This window comes from Harpia harpyja, chromosome 11 (assembly GCF_026419915.1).
Source record: "Harpia harpyja isolate bHarHar1 chromosome 11, bHarHar1 primary haplotype, whole genome shotgun sequence".
Lineage (NCBI taxonomy): Eukaryota > Metazoa > Chordata > Aves > Accipitriformes > Accipitridae > Harpia > Harpia harpyja.
In genome coordinates this window covers 13,370,408-13,388,929 of record NC_068950.1, presented here as the reverse complement: position 1 = coordinate 13,388,929, position 18,522 = coordinate 13,370,408, and the positions used below count along the sequence as shown (strand labels likewise).

Below are 18,522 nucleotides of genomic sequence, written 5' to 3'. Positions count from 1 at the left end.
TGGAGTTTTCTGCCTTCCAGTTAACCAATATCCTCCACCATTAAGTGCAGCCCCATTCATAAAATCTTACTAGGTCCCAAATGACCATCTTTGCCTACTTTCCACCATTTTTTTGGCTTACTGCACTACAGTACAACTTGATTAGCACAAAATTACATGCAGCCGAGCGGCCTGACTGAGGCCAAGCTAATAATGGGAACTGCTAGACTACTTCCCTCTCCTCCAAGGGGAAGGAAGCTAAAAAACACCAGCTGTGCCTTATACACAAGCAGTTCAGGCTGGGGAAGGGAGCTCAAGCAGGCTGTGCAGCACATACTCACTGCTGTCTGGCTGCAGGGCTCCTCTGAATTTTATGGAAGTTATCAAACCTGTTTGCCTAGAGAAACCCAAAACAGGTGGCACGAAGGCATTTTCAACAGGTTGAACACTAACTAGTATTGATCACAGTAATCCAGCATGGCGTGAGCTTCATGAATCTCTTCTTAGGCCAGAAACATAGTTTTGTTGTGTGCTTAAAAATTATAACTGAATTTTTATTCAAATAGTGAATTTTATGCGGCTGACTGGACAATATGCTTCACAGTGGCATAGAAATACGATTTCATCACTCTGCCACAGTCAGGTGAAAATGTAATGAATTTTAAAATCATGGTTTTTCCTAGCTGAATGTGATTTTCCAGTTTTAAAAAAGGGAATCCTTAAAAACAGTATTTATCAATAATTGTCAAATATAAATAATTCCCAAATAATTAATGTTTCCCAAACAACATATTAACAAATAAATGAATTATTAGATTTGGCTTACCCTTGCTCTGCTGCAAACTAGTGAAAGGACAGACTAACACAAGGCTCTAAAAAAAGGTGTCTCCAGTGCTCAAGAGAACATAGGCACCATTAATTGATTAATTAATTCAGTATCAGATGGGCAAGGAGGAATGGAAAAAAGGCAGAGCTGCAAGGTCCCGCATAGAGCAGCCTGCAATGCTACTTTGTCATGTGACTGGATGGAGGGGACGGTAAACAGTCCAATTAGGATGCTGGTGCTCAGGGTAAGACATCAGCTTGGTATAACCTCCCTGCCAATTCACAGGCAACAAACAAGTATGTAGTCTTTGCTGCAGAGGAGGCTGGTAGTATGATTTTGGAAACCAGACAGTTCTTCTGCCACCTGAAGAGCGCAGGAGGAGCCCAGGAATGCCAGGAGCAGAACTGGCTGTTGTCAGACTGCCACATACAAAAGAATCTCATCACCCTCTTAGGTAATCTTTGCATTAAAAACTACCGCAGCCGCACAATCACCAGCCCTCCATTCAATACCATAAAACACTGCACCAGCTAACAGCAACAAGGCTGAACTTTTGATCTGTCTTTTTAGATTCATTCTGAATCTCCATTTTCAAACAGGACTGTAGCTGAGTCTGCTATGAATCCAGGCCTCTTTCATATGGAGCAGATATTTCTGAGAGTCTTCAGACAAATTCATAGTCCAGCAGTAACACAGATGCCAGACGAAGAGTCTGCAGACAAGCCAGAAGGCCACAGAGAACCTAAAATATCCAGGAGTATACACAGAGATTACCAGTAAGGGGTCCCAAGGACGAGGTGACAGGTTATTTGTTGCCTGTGTTTAAGGTACTATAGGGAATGCCAGGGCTTCTGACATCCATCTTCAAGAGGGATTCTGCAAAGGGGATGACACAGTGAGAGATTTCATGAGTGGAAGGTGACTACAAGTGAAGTAAGGCAGCTCCCAAAGCAGCAGCTACGCTATGAGAAATCCTGTGATGGGGTAATAAATTTATTACAGATTATTAGTGCCTTTTATTACAGTGCTTTTCATCTCTGGCGTTACTTAAGTGAAGGAAAGAACTGAACTCCCAGCACAGGCACTGCACTACCACCCAGTTTACCGGGGTGGGACACCACTAGCAGTTTCGCTGATCCAGCCTTGAAAGGAAAAAAAACCCCAAAAAAGTCAGCTGAACCCTTCATACGTTCAAACCAAATTTGTAGAAGCGCCAAGACCAAAAAAATACTCAGTTCTCTAGGTTATCTGTACAGTTCCCTTTGCAGACAGACAGCAGTGAAAAGTGACTAAAATATTAGCTTGCAATAGCCCAGAGAAAAATCTGTTTTTCTAGTAGTGTGCCAGAATCTAAGGGGTTTGGGGTTTTTTTTAATTAATTTAAATGCCTAGTTCTTAAGAGCTTTTTCAGTGTCAAATTTGTGAAACGTCTCACTCTGCCAACAAAGACACGAGCAGGAGAGAAGGAACAGGCAGCGTGGCTGCCTAGTTCATCTATGACTGTGGGTCCATAGTAATGCCAGATCTGGGCAGGGATAATTTGGTCTAGAGTAGATTTAGGCATATCATCACATTCCTGGTAAATTACTCAAAACCCACAATATGACTTTTATTCCAGATTTATATTAGTTAATGGAATATAGATTATTCCTAGTCTGGCATAAGGTCTGCTAATACAAATTTAAACTGGCAACATTTTCTGTATCCGCAGAACAAGTTTACACTGGATCTGTGTTTGGTATCAAGAGGCTTTAGAGGTTTTGGTCCTCTACCAGCAGCCCTAGAGCTTGATTTACTATATTGCTGAAGCACAGCCTCCAGGCCTTTGATTGAGAAGAGGTTCTTCCCTTGATTTTTCAATTCAGACAATTGTCAGGAACATTTTAAAAACCTGGAGCTGTCCTAACTAGGCAGAAGCATAGCTAAGTACAGGCTCAGGTTGGCTACATAAACATCACATCTTGGCAAAACCATCATCATTGCTACTGCAGGCAATTACAGGAAACTCAAAAATAGTGACACCTGTGAATTGTTTCTGCCCCAACCTCAACGCTCAGTCGGGTTATTATAGGCATTTCATTTACAGGACTGAAAAATGGATTGCAAAGCCCTAAGTCAGAACAGCGTATGCACATCAATGTTAACAGGTCCACAAAAGGAAAGAGATGTAGTGAGGTGGGTGTTGGTCTCTTCTGTCAGGTGTCTGGAGATAGGACAAGAGGAAATGGCCTCAAGTTGAGGCAAGGGAGATTTAGGTTAGATATTAGGAAAAATTTCTTTACTGAGAGGGTTGTCAAACATTGGAATGGGCTGCCCAGGGAAGTGGTTGAGTCACCATCCCTGGAGGTATTCAAAAAGCGAGTGGATAGGGTACTCCAGGGCATGGTTTAGGGGGCATGGTTAATGGTTGGACTTGATGATCTTGAAGGTCTTTTCCAACCGAAATGATTCTATGACTCTATGATTGTGCGTGTGAGTTAATCTGTCCAACTAAGCATGGCACAACCTAGCATTAAGCAGACATTCCCTGTATTTCAACTGTCCTGTAACACTGTTGGCTGGATGCTTTGATAGAGCATAGTTTTTCATGACAGGCTTTACAAAAGCATTCCTTACTGTAGTGATGAAATGAGGAAGGCTGATGATTATTTTCTTCCTTTTCAGAACACGTTCAGTCAGAAATACATAAATGAACACATTTATTTATTTGTAAGAACTTTTCTTTGATACAAACTGATATGTGGGACAGTTAGCATCCTGCAAAATGCAAGACAGTAACTAGAGGATGCTTCAAATCACGCTTTAAAAAAAAAACACTGCCAAAACAAATTAAAAGTCTTCTTCATGCAGTAGATAGCAACCTGCAGAACTCCTTATGAAAGGAGCAGTGGATGAGAAGACTTATGTGGATTCAAGGAAAACCAGTGAAGTTTATGCAAGAGAAAGTCAGTGAAGGCTACTAATTACATCGGAAGCACATCCAGCTCAGGGAGTCCCTTACTGAAGACAGCTGAGTGCTTGGAGAAGATCAGAGGGAAGTATCACATGCTTACCCTGTTCATATTTTTCCTTTGTATCTGACTATGACTGATGTTCTTCCTGATTCTCCCTTAGGGTTGGGCTAATGCCTGATTGTAACACAACTTCAAAGGCCTCCCCCAGGAAGGGGGATAAGAGGGAAAAGAAAAGAAAGCAGGAAGAAATCAAATTATTACAGAGGACAAATGGCATAAAAGGAGGGAAACTCCTCCTAAATAGAGGGAGTGAAAGGCTCAAACTGGAGAAACAGTGGCATCCACAACTCCCTGCAAGAAAGCCCCACCACAAAGTTTTGCCTGAAGACATGACAGCACATGAAACAGTAACAGTTCCCCATCACCATCAAGCTCCACTCTCCTGGGGCTGCAGTTGGTCACGGCATGGCAAGGGCCTCAAGCAGAGAGACAAGGAGGTCCTTCAATCAGAGCATCAGACAAGATGGATCCTTGGTCTAAGACAGCATGACTGCTTTGATGTTATCATTACAGAGTAACAGGAGAGCCTTCCTCTAGGATGAAAACAAGTTTTCACTAACGTTTTACAGAAACAGTCCCTGCCTCAATAACTACATGGCACGTATTCAGAGACAGAATTTGGTTCTCATTGAAAAGATACTTTTTGAAACTGGAAAGAACAGCATGTTCTGGATCAGTTTCACCGTGGAACACATGAGCCTGCTTCAAACACAACTTTCACAACCCAGCACTGCTTCTGGCTAACCCAAAACAGGGCAAAAATATTGCATGTGTCAAGGAAACTGAAATCTAGTCTACAGCTTCCTCAATGTTAGACTGAGATCTGCAGTAGATATTTCATAAGCAGTTGTAACTTGTATTGTTCATTTTTGAAGATACACATCTTTTAAGGACACATATTTCAGTATCAGACTATGGCTGCCGATGGAGCACAGACCACTACAAGACATGATCAACAGCAGGGCTGGTACAAGGGCTGTTGGGAAGAGTCAAATCAAAAGGGGTTACTGAAGCCCACAGAGCTTTGTCATCCTGGGACTCAGGTGCCCATCCAGGCCACTCTAGTACAGACTGGAGCAGCATTGGTCCAAATAGGAATATTTCTATCTCCTTCCTGCAAGGTACTTCCATCCCTCCTCCTCTGCTTTGCTCTGTTAGGCACATAGTACATCTTACAGCTCCTGCCCACGTGAAGATCTGCACGTGCAACTTGTAGGACTGGGAAGACTGGCCAACTCTGACCTACTTTTTCCAGGTTGTTAGGCTGGCAAAGGGGAGGAGTTTGGCTTGTTTTCTTCTTGAAGCTCCCTTAGAAAAATCAGGTCCTGCTTCAGGGCACTGCAGGAAGAGCATTATCTGATGACACTTCAACGGTTAAATCAAGCATACTGTAGCTAAGTCAGGGTGCAAGACCAGCCAGCTGTGATACAGAGAACAGCTGGATCAGTCCTGAATGAGCTGCTGTAACACACACTGTTGTGTCCCTGCTCTAACACAAGCAGGCAAAACTCCAATTCCTTCCCTTTCAGCTAGCTGAGTTCTAAAACACTCCACATGTATACCTAAACTTCACTAGACTACTGTGACTCTGGCTTTAAATAAGCCAGCTTCAACACCAAGAGCTATGGCTCATAGTGAACACAACCCCAGGGCAAAGGCCTATGAAGAGAGAAATGGTGACTGAAACTGCAGTGGACATCACTTCCTCTTTCCCTCCACAGTGCTGAAGCAGAACCTACAGACAGGGCCAGGCTGGTGCTGCAGGCAGGGAAAGGTGCACATTCATCCCACGCAATGCAACAGCTTCTCATTTCCTTTGGAGAAGCAGGAGGCAACCAGGAAGCACATCAGAGACACTGCCCCAATGGAAGAATGTCTCCTTGACTTGTGGGGGACATCTATTGCTGGTTGCAGCAGCACAGGCTAACTGTACCAACAGCCACTTACAGGAGCTGCTTTCCATCTCCATGTTAACAAGTGTTGCAACCAGGGTTGAGCTCTGTTGACCGGACTGCTCCCAATATTTTAGCTTGTTTATCTGAGCAGCCTGACTCCAGTGAAAATACATCCTTAATTCCAAATGGCTGGACAGAAACTGGGAGTACCAGAAGCTGGTACCAGTGCTACAAGCTATCTAAACTTAAAAACAAAAATGTTTAAAGACTTTTTCCTGAAAATGCTTGAAATTACACTGTTTATTATCATAGCATCAAAAGTAGATGAAGCAAATAAAAGCTGCAAATCCAAAACAGGATTAAGCAAGTTTAGTGATCATTTAGAGTCATACAACTGGTCTCCTTTGTAGATGCTACCAATTGTTCTGAAAGCCAGTATACTTGAAGAAAAAGACAAATTTTACAATGCTTCCTTTGGCCCAGTTTTCCACCAAGCCCCCTGAAAATCCAGAAGGGGAGAGATCCTATGGAAAGAACCACCACAGTCTGCAAGCATTTCTGTTCCAGAATGCTGCAGTTTGGGATTGTAGTTTTTTTCTACAAGTTCTTGTACTGTCGTGGAAGTAAGGAAAGGCTCTACAGTATGCTGCAGTATCTGGAGTAGATGCAAAACTAAACATCCACTATGTAAGAACTCACTGGACTGGAAGCAAGGTCTTTTCCAAAGCTCCAGTCAGAGAAGTGATCTTACAAGGTCTATTGACCCCTGCAACTTGCAGAAAGCTAAGCAATTAAGATAAATAAATCCTCACCAAAACCATGCAGATTTTGAGATACTCCATCTTGTGTTGGGTTTATGTGGCAGGTTGGGGGCGGGTTGGGGGGGAGGGAAGGTGCTGCAGGGGTGGCTTCTGTGAGAAGATACCAGAAGCTGCCCCCATGTCAGACAAAGCCAGTTTTAGCTGGCTCCAAGATGGACCAGCTGCTAGCCAAGGCTGAGGCCATCAGAGCACTGGTAGTACCTCTGTGATAACATTTAAGAAAGTATAAAAACCACAGCACAGTAGCTGTGAGAGGAAGGAGAAAATGTGAGAGAAGCAACTATGCAGATACCAAGTCAGTGAAGAAAGAGGGGGAGGAGGTACTCCAGGTGCTAGAGCAGAGATTCCCCCATAGTGATGCAGGTTGTCCCCCTGCAGCCCATGGGGACCACGGTGGAGCAGAGATCCACACTGAAGCCCGTGGAGGATCCCACGCTGGAGCAGGTAGATGTGCCCTGAAGGAAGTCACAGCCTGCATAAAGCCCATGCAGGAGCAGATTCCTGTTAGGAGCTGCAGCCTGTAGAAAGGAGCCCACACAGGAATAAATTTTCTGGCAGGAACTGTGGCCTGTGGAGAGGAGCCATGCTGGAGCAGTATGTTCCTGAAGAACTGTACCCCATGGAAAGGGCCCATGCTGGAGCAGTTCTTGAAGGACTGCAGCCCATGGGAAAGGCCCGCATTGGAGAAGGTCATCAAGGACTTTATGCCATGAGAGGGATCATACACTGGAGCAGGGGAAAAGTGTGAGGAAGAAGGAGTGGCAGAGACAACATGTTATGAACTGACTGCAACCCCCATTCCCCATCACCCTGCATCGCTCGGGGGGGATACAGGAGAGTGAGGAGTGAAGTTGAGCCTGGGAAGAAAGGAGATGTAAGGGGGAAGGTGGTTTTAGTTTTATTTCTAACTATCCTTCTCTGTTACAATTAATCAGCAATAAATTAATTTCCTCAAATTGAGTCTGTTTTGCCTGTGACGGTAATAGGTAAGTGATGTCCCTGTTCTCATCTTGACCCATGAGAACTTTTCATCATATTTTCTCCCCCCATCCTATTGATGGAGGGGGAGTGATAGAGCAGCCTGGTGGGCACCTGGCAGCCAGCCAAGGTCAACCCACCACACATCTGCTGCAGTTGCTCATTTCATAAGTCTTCCAGCCCATAAAAAGACTTAGCCAGAAGAGCCAGAAGAAAGCACAGCTATTAGAAAAGTAGTCACTAAAAGAGAATTTAAATCTTTTGTAAAGATAGAGCTGTATTGACTGGATGTTGATAGGACAGTATCTAGAGTGAGAGAGTCACCTTAAAAGGGACACCATAAAAAAAAAAAAAGTGAAATCTGTAAAGAAGTACTCCTATGCAAAGGCAACACTAAATGGGTAGATATGTGAAATAAGAAGGTACTTGAATGAACTCCTGGGAAAGAGAGAGTCTGCTATCAAAACCTCCCCCCCCCGACATCCTGGGTCATGCATTCTTACAGTAATTCTCATTTATCATCCCCACACACCATTCACAGAATGACAAATTGGTGTAAGTAGACTAACTTCCTTCATATGTGAAAAGCATTTGCATGGAAAATTTTTATGATGCAATTATTGCCATTTTCATTTATTTTTATGTGCTTTATCAGTGAGAAACAAAACCAGCTACTGTAGCTTAGCTACTCAGATCCTGGTATGACCCAGATTCAGATTTGATTGCTTGTCTTTGTCAGATCACTCTACAAAAATTTTAAAGCTTACAGAGACAATGGAAAATCTCAGCCAAATAAAATAAAAATAGAGGGCTGGAAGCTATGCTAGCTCCAGCTTTCTCTGTTGTTCCAGCCACCCAGATCAGCCAGGACACTAAAAATATGTCTTGAATCAGTAGTGCTGTGCATGTGAACTGTTCACTCAAGGAAACACATTGCCTGTGAAAGTTACAGTGTAGTGGGCATCTGTTACCTAGTTTTAAGGATGACACACCATTTATGCTCTCCATTAATGAAGAGCTCAAGAAATCTTGAAAAACTTGCTTAAAATACTGTGTATCTCCCCAGCCTAGGCTTGAGAAGACAGACGTGTGGATAACTATGCCACAGAAATCAGGCCCTCCATGACCACCCACAGAGTTGGGTCATCATGCATGCCAGACCTCTCATCTAAAACTCCTTGAGCAGAGGTGGACCTCAAATCCTTAAGATGAAAAATATCACACAAACAGCAAAATAAGCACTTCCACATATTTAATAAACTTAGATTTACTCAGCTATTCCAGAAAGTCTTCGAAAGACTGATATGGAAAAAAGAAGAAAAGCAGAACATTATACAAAATCTCCCATGTTTACCAGGACCTCCATCACCACCACCATGTAGAATTACCTCTCTTGCCCACAGAGCAGTCATTGTCTACACAAACTGGAACAACAACAACAGAATAAATTAGGAGAAACCTACCAGAAGAGTGAACAGTTTGGTAGTGTCTGTCATGGGAGAGCAACACTCAGGTATCCAACCCAACCAAGGCATCTCATATTATGTAATGACAGCCACCCTCCCTGGCAGGGAATCCTATCCTTGAGATCAGAAACCCAACGTAAAAGTTCAAAAATTCCTTCAAGAAGTTACAGTTTTGGCAAATCAAATTAAAAAAAAAAAAAAAAAAAAAAAAAAGAAATATATATATATTGGCTGGCACAATCAGCTGTAAAGATCCTCCACTGCTTATAGCTTCATGCTTCTTTCTTAAGTAATTAACATGATTACTGATTTGATCAAATAGCTTCCAGGCTCTAACACACCAAGCTTTGTATATATGTGGGAAATAAAAACATTTTTCATTTTCCCAAAATAAAAACAGAAGCAATGATCTGGTTTTTTTACTTCAGGGGATTTGCCAGGACTCCAAGAAGCAGCCCCAGGAACTTGGAAGCTCGTTCAGAGATGCCCCAGACTGCAGGTGCCTCAGGTTACAGAGCACTCGTAACTGCCTCAGACAGGAAACCAAGCAGGTTTCAGCGGCCCTTGAGCATAGTTCTGTCAGGTTTTATCAAAATAAAAAGTTCTTCCTGAGTAGCTTTTTGGTTTTGATGATTTGGTAAGATAAGAGTTTTGTCTGGAAAAAAGTCCAATTATATTGATGGATAATATTTGGAATTTATACTACAGGACCATACTTGTCTGGGGTGGGGTGGTAGGGGTGGGGGAGAAAATAAAAGCATGCCATGGTCTTCCAGCTTTCTTCACCCTTTCCATAGTCCCTTTAATATCATATCATGGGGTTCCCATTTCAACCCCCTTTCTTCCCTTCCCATGTTTCCTACACTGTCTCATGACAGAGACCTCTGTGTCCAAGAACCTGTGTTTTTCCATTTAACCCATCTTCTTACACATGCAAACCTGTGGGCCCCTTGTTCTACTCTTTACAGCGCTTTTCCCAAGGTCTTCTTATGTAAAGACCCTCTCAGAGGCCACCAACATAACACTCCACTGCATCTTCTCTGTGTGCTCCTTTCCTTCACCCCACAGTAGATGTTAAACAGATTCCTAATTCCTTCTTCTCCCCTTCTGGCAGGGCTCCCCTCTCTCCCCTCATACTTGGGGTTCTTGAACACTCCCCTTCCAACTGTCCCTCCCACTTAGCCCCCAAGTTTAATATCAAACAGTAGACACTACTTATGAAAAAAACCTGTCAACCCACTGAAGCAAAGCTGTGTGTCAGAACAGCTGCTGTAGTTTGACCTGAAAGCAGTTTCCAGGAACATGCTGGGAGAGAAAAAATTGCCTGTCAAACAAGCCTGATAAGAGAGCAGGAGGCACCGCACATCCTCCCAGCCCCAGCCTGCAAGTCAGGCTATGCAACACTCTGCATGAAGCACCAGGGAAAGAGAGAGACAACCTGACAGCAAAATAATCATAATCAAGGAAGCGGCAATATTCTTTTTACAGATTCAGCCAATATATTATTCTCTCCCTTTTCCCCCCTTACAAGCAGACAAGAGTTTTTATGAGGCATTCTTCCTAGTGGTTTCCTGTTCAGCTACTAAGTCCAGAGGCTCAGAAGCCTAACAGAAAGGGGAAGAAGTGCCGGTGTCTCATATAGCTCTCCACCATGAGATCTGCTCATCCGTTTTGGCTTTTTTTTTTTTTTTTTTTGATTCTTCTTACTGCATTGACTCAGCAGAGCTCTGGGCTTCTTTCTTTTTAAGTGCTCCCACCACCAAACCACAGCCTTTTGAAGATACAGCAATTGCCAGTTTCACTATACTCAGAACAGCACTTCCGACTGAGCCAAAAAACTAAGAGTAGGTGTTGCTTGCTTGTAGGCAAATTGCTTACAACTCACTCAGCTTTTTTGGATCAATGGAAAGAAGGAGCGGCAAATTTGCTTTCTGTGTTAGAGTGAGTGAGCAATGAAATGAGTACATTGCCCTAGCTTTAACAAGGAAGACAAAAAAAAAAAAAAACAACACACCAACCCACTAACAATCATTCAATGCATGACAAGCTTGATGTGTCATCTCCCCCTGCTTATGGCAACAGTCTCCTAGAAAAAAAAAAAAGAGACAAAATAGAAAGAGATATACTCACGCATGTCACCAATTGCTCCTTTTGTGACATTTGTGGCTTTCCTTACTGTCACAGTGAATATGTGTGAATACTGGTGTTCCACCTGGAAATCAGAGAGTTAAAGGTGATTAAGCTCCAGAACCAAAAAGCAACTATCAAAATAGGTTTCATTTTGTCCAAAAACTGAGAGAGAGAAATCACCCAGTCAAAATGTAAGTGAAACTCATACTGGATAGAGCATCTTAAAGCTGAACTGCACCCTGTAGCTTTACTGAAACGTCAGACCTTATACTAGGGTTGCTTGATTTTCCGGCAGCCACACCTACTAATCTCAATGAATAACACTCCTCCTCTCTACCAAACCTGCTGTAAGGCATTTAGTCAGTCAGGGACAACTTGGTATGGTAAGAAAAAAAATAAAGAGGGGGCTATTTTATAGTGTGCTTGCCTTTGTAATTACCTTCCCTCAGTAAAAAGAATGGGTGCAATTACTTCAAAGTATATGTTCTGGAACAGATATACACATGCTGCACACACAAGGGATATAGTTAGTAATGCATGGAATATATTTTCTTAGTACACATCAATATTCAAATTGCAAGTGTCCTTAAGACAATGGAGCGAAGGTGAAAAGCAAGCTGTTAAAACATTCACAAGCAAATTTCATGCAGTTTCTGGAGCCTCCTGTTTCCTGCAAAGCCCAAGCACACAGCAGGAGTTGCCTTTCTAAGAGCAGGTCTGTCCCAAATGAACTAGGGAAGTAGAAAAAGATGAAATTAAGAACAAAAGTAAAAACTTTAATGAAAAGAGGTCAGTAACTCACATCTATCGTTACTTTGTCTATATAGCTGTAAGTTTGACCAACCTACTGAATACCATCATGAGAACCACCACTGCATATTGCAAGGCAGACAACATTGGCCTTCACCGAGACGCAGTACAGAGGTTGTGGGTAAGTTTTAAGTTCTATGTATTAGAGCCAGGATCGGATCTCACACAATTGCCTCTCAGCACTTAGATCTATCTACACTGCTATCTTAAAGCCAGTCTTAAGGCACTCAAGCTGTCTAACTGCCCACAGTGCCTAGACATTGACTCACGTGCTTGTACAACGTGGAGGCACCAGCTTGCTCTCCTGCAACAGAAATTCAGGCACCAGAAGGTGCTTTCATGCTATATTTTCATCTGGATACTTCCCTTTCTTTTTTTCCTTACAAAAAAAACCAAACTACTTTTTAAAGGAACAAACAGATAAGACAACAAAACCCTTCAACCCATACATGGCTTAGTTTTCAACAGTGGCACATGCCTCCATTTAAGCTACTGCTATTTCAACTGCCAGACTTTATAAGGGCCTTCAGCTGGTTCTCATAGCTACTTCAGAACTGGTTGTTTCAGCCAAGCCTCATTTAACATCTACAAACACACTTACACCCAAAGACTAGAACCAAACTGGATCCTTCTAATACAAATAAACAAACAAAAAAATGAGTTTCTCATATGTTATATATCATTTCCTCAAAAAAAGAAAAAAGCCAAAAACAATCTTCTAAAAACAGCAAAAGTGGCTTGTGAATGCTTAAGTAACAGTTGAGTCAGGACACATTAAAAACAATGCAAATGATACGAACACAAACTCCTCCACAAGTCTGCAGTCTAGCGGTCTGCAAAGGCATAGCCACATCACCATGCCAAAATATCTAGGAGAAAATGCCCACAGTGATACTGAGGGTATGACTTCACTGGAGACGCTGGCTGACCCAGACACTGAATTGTCGTATCTTTATTAAGGCTGTAATCACCCACATATTGTGACGACTGCTGGAGGCTCATTTCATGATAGTCTGCCCAGCAGTAAATTTCAACTCTGTACTTTTTCCCCTGTAAGCTGTAGGAGTTGTCTGGTTCAAAGAACAAGTAAGCAGGCAGGGGGGAAACTGTGACACTGTAAACTATTACTTTACAAGTGGTATACTGAAATTGTCATTGCGCAGCAAGTGGTTCACTAACTGCAGTAAAAATGGAATCCAGACTCTAACTGATTCTCCCAACGAGGACTGTTAACTCACCTCAAAAGTATCAAAGCCAACAGAAGGGGTTTAGATGTGGGAATTCAAAGTTGTTAAGCAACACCTATTAAACAGCCTGCCTTGTGCTGACATGGAAGACATACCAATGATTTCATGACATCCATCACCATTTGTATTGCAGCTTCTAAGAGTGGATGGATGAATGAGAAAAGAAGATGGGACTTCTCCCTGAACAAACTTCTGCCTCTGCCACATGGCAGAAAAAAAAAAAAAAAAAAAAAAAAAAAAAAAAAAAAAAAAAAAAAAAAAAGTCGTCCAGAGTTTTCCATCACAGCTGCGTAAAGTTACCCCAGTTCTGTCATCTACCCTGCTTCAAGAATTTTTACAAGCTGTGAATCTCCAGGAAACAACGACTCTCACTGTCCCTTGTTTTCAGTTTGCTTCTTGAAAGTGCTCAAAGCTGTTTTATCGGTGTGTGCCACTTTCACACACATCAGATCACCGAAGTGTTGGTTTCAAAATGCAGCACTGGCCTCAGAGTTTGTTCACACAGACTGATGTAGTTCCTTTGTCATATACAACCTTATAATTAAGAGAAACAGCCCCAAGTACAAACACACCACCCTTCTCCTTATTCTTAGCTGTTAAGAAAGAGCCTGTCCCCACTAGAGACCACAGATCAGAGATCACTGAACGTTTAGCAACAAAGAGGAGGATGGAGTTATAATTAAGTTACAAGCACGGGACATGGGCATGCTGGATTTAGTTCTCAGCTCCTATGTGGAACTTATGTGCAATTCTGGTGCCCCAGAGTCCTGGCTGTAAAATGGGGATACTACAAGACACTCACTGACAAAAAGCACTTCTGTGAAGTAATATTCTTGCATCTCCTAGTCCTGTTCATGAAACTCATATGCCTAAATAAAATGCCCACCACCAAAACAAGGCCAAACCATCACTTACTAGTGTATTCTCATTACAGCAGTACAGAGATCATCACTACTTTCTATTACAAGTCGATAACTGTTTTGCTAATACTATCATGAGAACTGCTTTTTATTGGTTTAAGCAGCAAACCCCCTCACATTCCAGCTGTTGTTCTGCCAAGAAAGTTAAGTCTGGTTTAAGATCTGGTATCCTCTGAAATGAATGCGAGTACACAGAGGTCTGGCAGAACAGAAAAACATTATCTTCTTTCCCTGCGCCTCACCCAAAATAACACAGAGGCTTATAATTATAAAGTTATTAATATTTGGCCATAATCACACGCTTGGAAGAAATTTGCAACTACTAAAATACACTATCCCCCTCTTAGGAAAAAATACACAGAGATACACAGGAAGCTCAAAAGTCTCTTTTCTTACCCCAAAATAAATGTTTTTCATGCAACTTAAGTGCAATTAGAAATTAAGGCAATTTTCCACTTAAGATCCAGTTTCTAAGGGTATTAAAAGGCCTAAATGTCCATATTAACAGCTAACACAACTTTCAGAAGCATTTTTTGGTTAGTTTTTGGAAAGACTGAGTTCTAAAGAAGTTAGATGCCCCCTGAAAATACCACAAGAAATGTATTGACTCTGATTACCTTTTTAAATCCAGCCCTTGCTAGTTTAGATGACTAAGCTGCATTTTCTAAAGTAACTTATGTTCACCTTAAGCCTTGATAAAAATCTGTACATTGCCAACTCCTCAATTACTTCTGAAAAATAGACAATGGTATATAAATCACTTAAATGTTGCAACACTGAGTGGAGCAACATCTGCATACCTTTAAAAAAAAAAAAAAAATCTAAGCCAGGTTAAAAATTTCAGAAGCTCACAATTAAATCAAAAACCTAAATCCTATCATCCAAAGTGACCTAGCTTTACATATGTGTTTCATTTAACTTCTTCTTTCTCCATAAATTTAGAGCAGGGGGAAAAAAAAAAAAAAATAGTTTTCAATATGCACTCTCTGAACATGGGTTTTTCTGAATTACAGAAACTCCTGTGGACAGTATTCACTCTCTACTGGTTCAATACACAATGTTTTCCAAGTATCCTGCACAGCCATGGTTCAATATCTCCCGTTCTCACACCACAGCTCTCCATCTCTTCTAAATCCTCCTCCTGCCTCCTTTGTTCTTCCTCCACCTTTGACTGCTTTTTATTCCTTCCAGTAAAATTTCTCTAATTATCTGATTTCCTCTATTTTACATATCACACATGCATTTGTATGTACATAAACACCATTACCATCCCACTATGGGACTGGGAAACAGAACAAGGTGCTAATATCTCCTGTAACACAATTGGGTTTTACCTACAAACTTTCCACACTTATGGAGAAAGCAAGGGATTTGCATGCATTGAATACAGTATTTTTCATATCCCAGAATGCCAAGTCACAAAATGTAACTCAATCAGGAGATATACTTGCACACAAAATACCAATCAGGAAGCTCTGGTATAGATAGATTGTGTAATAAGTATTTATTACTTTTACATCCTTAACGTTAAGGACACTTGAGATGATGATTAGGCTAGACAAATGAAAATGTTTGCTTGTTTTCTTAAGTAACAGATTTTCATTAAGTCCATGCTCTTCTTTCACTGGGTTTTACAGTTAAGACAAACATTTGTGCATACACACACACAAATTATCTTGAAGTGATTTCTCCCTTGTTATAATATTTATCTCCCATATCGATATAACTGAAGATGTATTATGCATTTTAATTCTCCATTCTCTGAAACTAAAAGCATTTTTGGTACAGTCAGTTCTGTCTGTACCTGCAATAACTTTGTGAATGTCTTATTTCACTCCTCCAAGTCTTCCATAACATGAGAAAAAAAAAAAAATAAAGAGATCAGAAAACACATAATAGTTAACAGAACGACTTTTGGAAAATGCAGAATTCTTTTGAGTCTTTTAATGCCAAACATCACTAAAAATCCAAGATTTTTGCATTGATATGAGCCTGCTGCCCTTGACTAAGTTTTAGTAAAGCTTTCCATGCAATTTCAATTTTTGAATTAAGAAGCCTCAGTGATTTCTGTTCACTTTTCAAGCAATTATAGGATCAGCTCTTGCATTAACAGTGTTCCTTCCTGCATTACCAACATTCCCACAGCAGCAGTTCAGCATTGCCAGAGGACTGTAACTACGTATACTTCTAAGGCTCCATTTTGTTCATTATGGTATATATATTGATATCAAAAAAGATCTTTTATGTGAATGATTCAACGAAATATAACCAAGACCCCTCCCAAAAAGGTGCAGATCAGATCAGGCATTCCATCCAGGAGAGGGCACTGATGCAGAAAGGATTAAGTGTATTGTTTTAACACTGTTAAATGCAGGCGTCAACCTGAAACTTGTCTTTACAGCAGCGTTCACAAAACTACAGAGTGAGTAAAACACAAGTTTGACATCTGCTGGCTGCAAACGCATGTAAAGGACATGACTGTGTGGGGTAGAAACCACATAAATGATAAGAGATCATTTCAAGGAAGCATATGCTGTATTTTTAGCAACACAGAAGTTCAACATTATGACAAGTGTATGGTAACTATCTTTGAGTACTTATCACTTTTCCTGCCATGAGATTCTGGGACTGTTACGAAAAGTGCTTGATATGAACACACCCAGCTTGTTTCAAGATTTCAGTTTGAGCAGGAATTGCAATTTCAGTGTTTACTTTGGAAAGTCACTCAAGCAAAGATACGTGTGAGTATTACAGCTGAAAGACGGCATTCAACAGGCTGCTGAGCCACTCCACTGGCCTGCCATACAAAGAGAAGCTCTGCTCCCATTTCCCTTCTCCTCCTTCCCTTGCCCCTACTTCTCTACTTTTACAGGTTGTGCTCACATGATTGTACCCTTCCCTTGGGCCAGCTCTGACAGCAGAGAACTAATCTTTTGCACTGAACTGTTTTTCTGCCAATTCAGTGTCACTTGGCTCACTCTGACCAGATATGTTTGAGAGCTGGTACAAGGGATGCAGCAGGAACATTGGAATAAAGCAGGAAGGAGGGAGCAGGAGTTTTTGGCAGCAGTGCGTTGGTGAGTGACACAGATCATTTCACTGACCTTTACCTAGAGTTTGCAGGCTGTATTTTGAAGAGTCTCTTTGAATCAACATCACTGCTACACACTGGTTTAAGATCTAAATATCAAAAATTGCCAACTTATCCCTCTATCCATACTGATGAAAAGGGAAAAAAAAAAAAAAAAAAGAGTTATTCCGTAACTAGAATTGTATAAAAAAAAAATTGTACTGCAAGGGAGAAAGTTAGACACATGATGTTACTTTTGTAGACTACAGTTCAGTTTGACAATCAGTGTGTGGAAAAGCTTGTATGAAACAGTCAGCTACAGGCACTTTGATGAACAACTTGAACAGGCAAGTCCTTTAAAATGATACCTTATGACACTGTACCCATGAGGTTGTTAGGAGCCCGTATTCCATTTTGACTTACACATGAGCAGCTACACTCAAAGCCACAATACGCTTTTGAAAAGCTAACTTGAATCTTTCAAATTTCATTCAAATAAATTTCTGAAGAAATTTGCTCTAACCATGCTTACCATTTCTTTAAGGAATTAGTCATAACTCTAATGCTGTGTGCTTATTTAGAGTAACTTCTAATAGGATACATTATACAAGACAGTATAGATTATACAAGACAGTATACATAGAAGATTCAAAGCTACTTACCACAATGTGTTGATAGGGATCTATGACAGACATTTTTGCCTTAATTTGTATTCAAGACAATTGTCAAATGTCTATTTCAATTCTACACAGAAGAGGCTTCCCAGTTCTTCAGAGTTCAGTATGACAGATCCTTTAACTATTAAATAAAGAAAAAAATGTAAGTAAAATTCTTATGTTCTTTTAAACTATATTTTGTAACAGAGCAAATTAGTTCCTCCACTTTAGGAAGGTTCCTACAATTCATTTGTTTACCATGAACTTAATTTCACACAAGCTATGGAGGTAGAGATATTTACTTGCCTGAACTAGAGAAATTTCTTGTGCTTATTTCCTCTACCTCACAGTAAGAGCACAAACCAAATATCTTGAATTCCAGTCATCCAAGTGTTTCTAGCAGCTCTACAAATAAACAAAAAGAATAGCATAATTATATTTATCCATTACATACATTCAAATGTATATGCCTCCATGCATTACAGTGCTAGTAAAAAAAAAAACAACCAACCCAAACAAACAAACAAAAAAAAACCCCAAAAAACCCCAGTGTTTAGTTAATAGCCTTTTTACTGTAGTAACAAATTCTTGGTTCCCATGCTTTGCTTCTATATTAAGATGCTCACATGGTCAGGACAGGACAGAGATGAAGTTTCTCTTTGTATCCTCCTTTCAAGGATATGTCCTGTACTCACTCAAAGGGACATGAA

The 18,522-nt window shown here is 41.0% G+C and overlaps 1 protein-coding gene across 3 annotated transcripts in view; it reads right to left on the bottom strand.

Annotated features, from left to right (window-relative positions):
* The window catches only part of PLA2G4A (phospholipase A2 group IVA), an 86,079-nt gene that overhangs the window by 49,867 nt on the left and 17,690 nt on the right, over positions 1-18,522 (bottom strand). For 2 of the 3 annotated variants that reach the window (XM_052800984.1, XM_052800985.1), the window contains exons 2-4: positions 18,119-18,217; positions 17,819-17,954; positions 11,110-11,191 (exon numbers count right to left, since the gene is read on the bottom strand). In XM_052800984.1, coding sequence (XP_052656944.1) covers positions 11,110-11,191; positions 17,819-17,851 — 115 coding nt within the window. In that variant the 5' untranslated portion in view covers positions 17,852-17,954; positions 18,119-18,217. The remainder of the gene's footprint in view (positions 1-11,109; positions 11,192-17,818; positions 17,955-18,118; positions 18,218-18,522) is intronic. The other variant, XM_052800986.1, reaches the window with a different exon arrangement.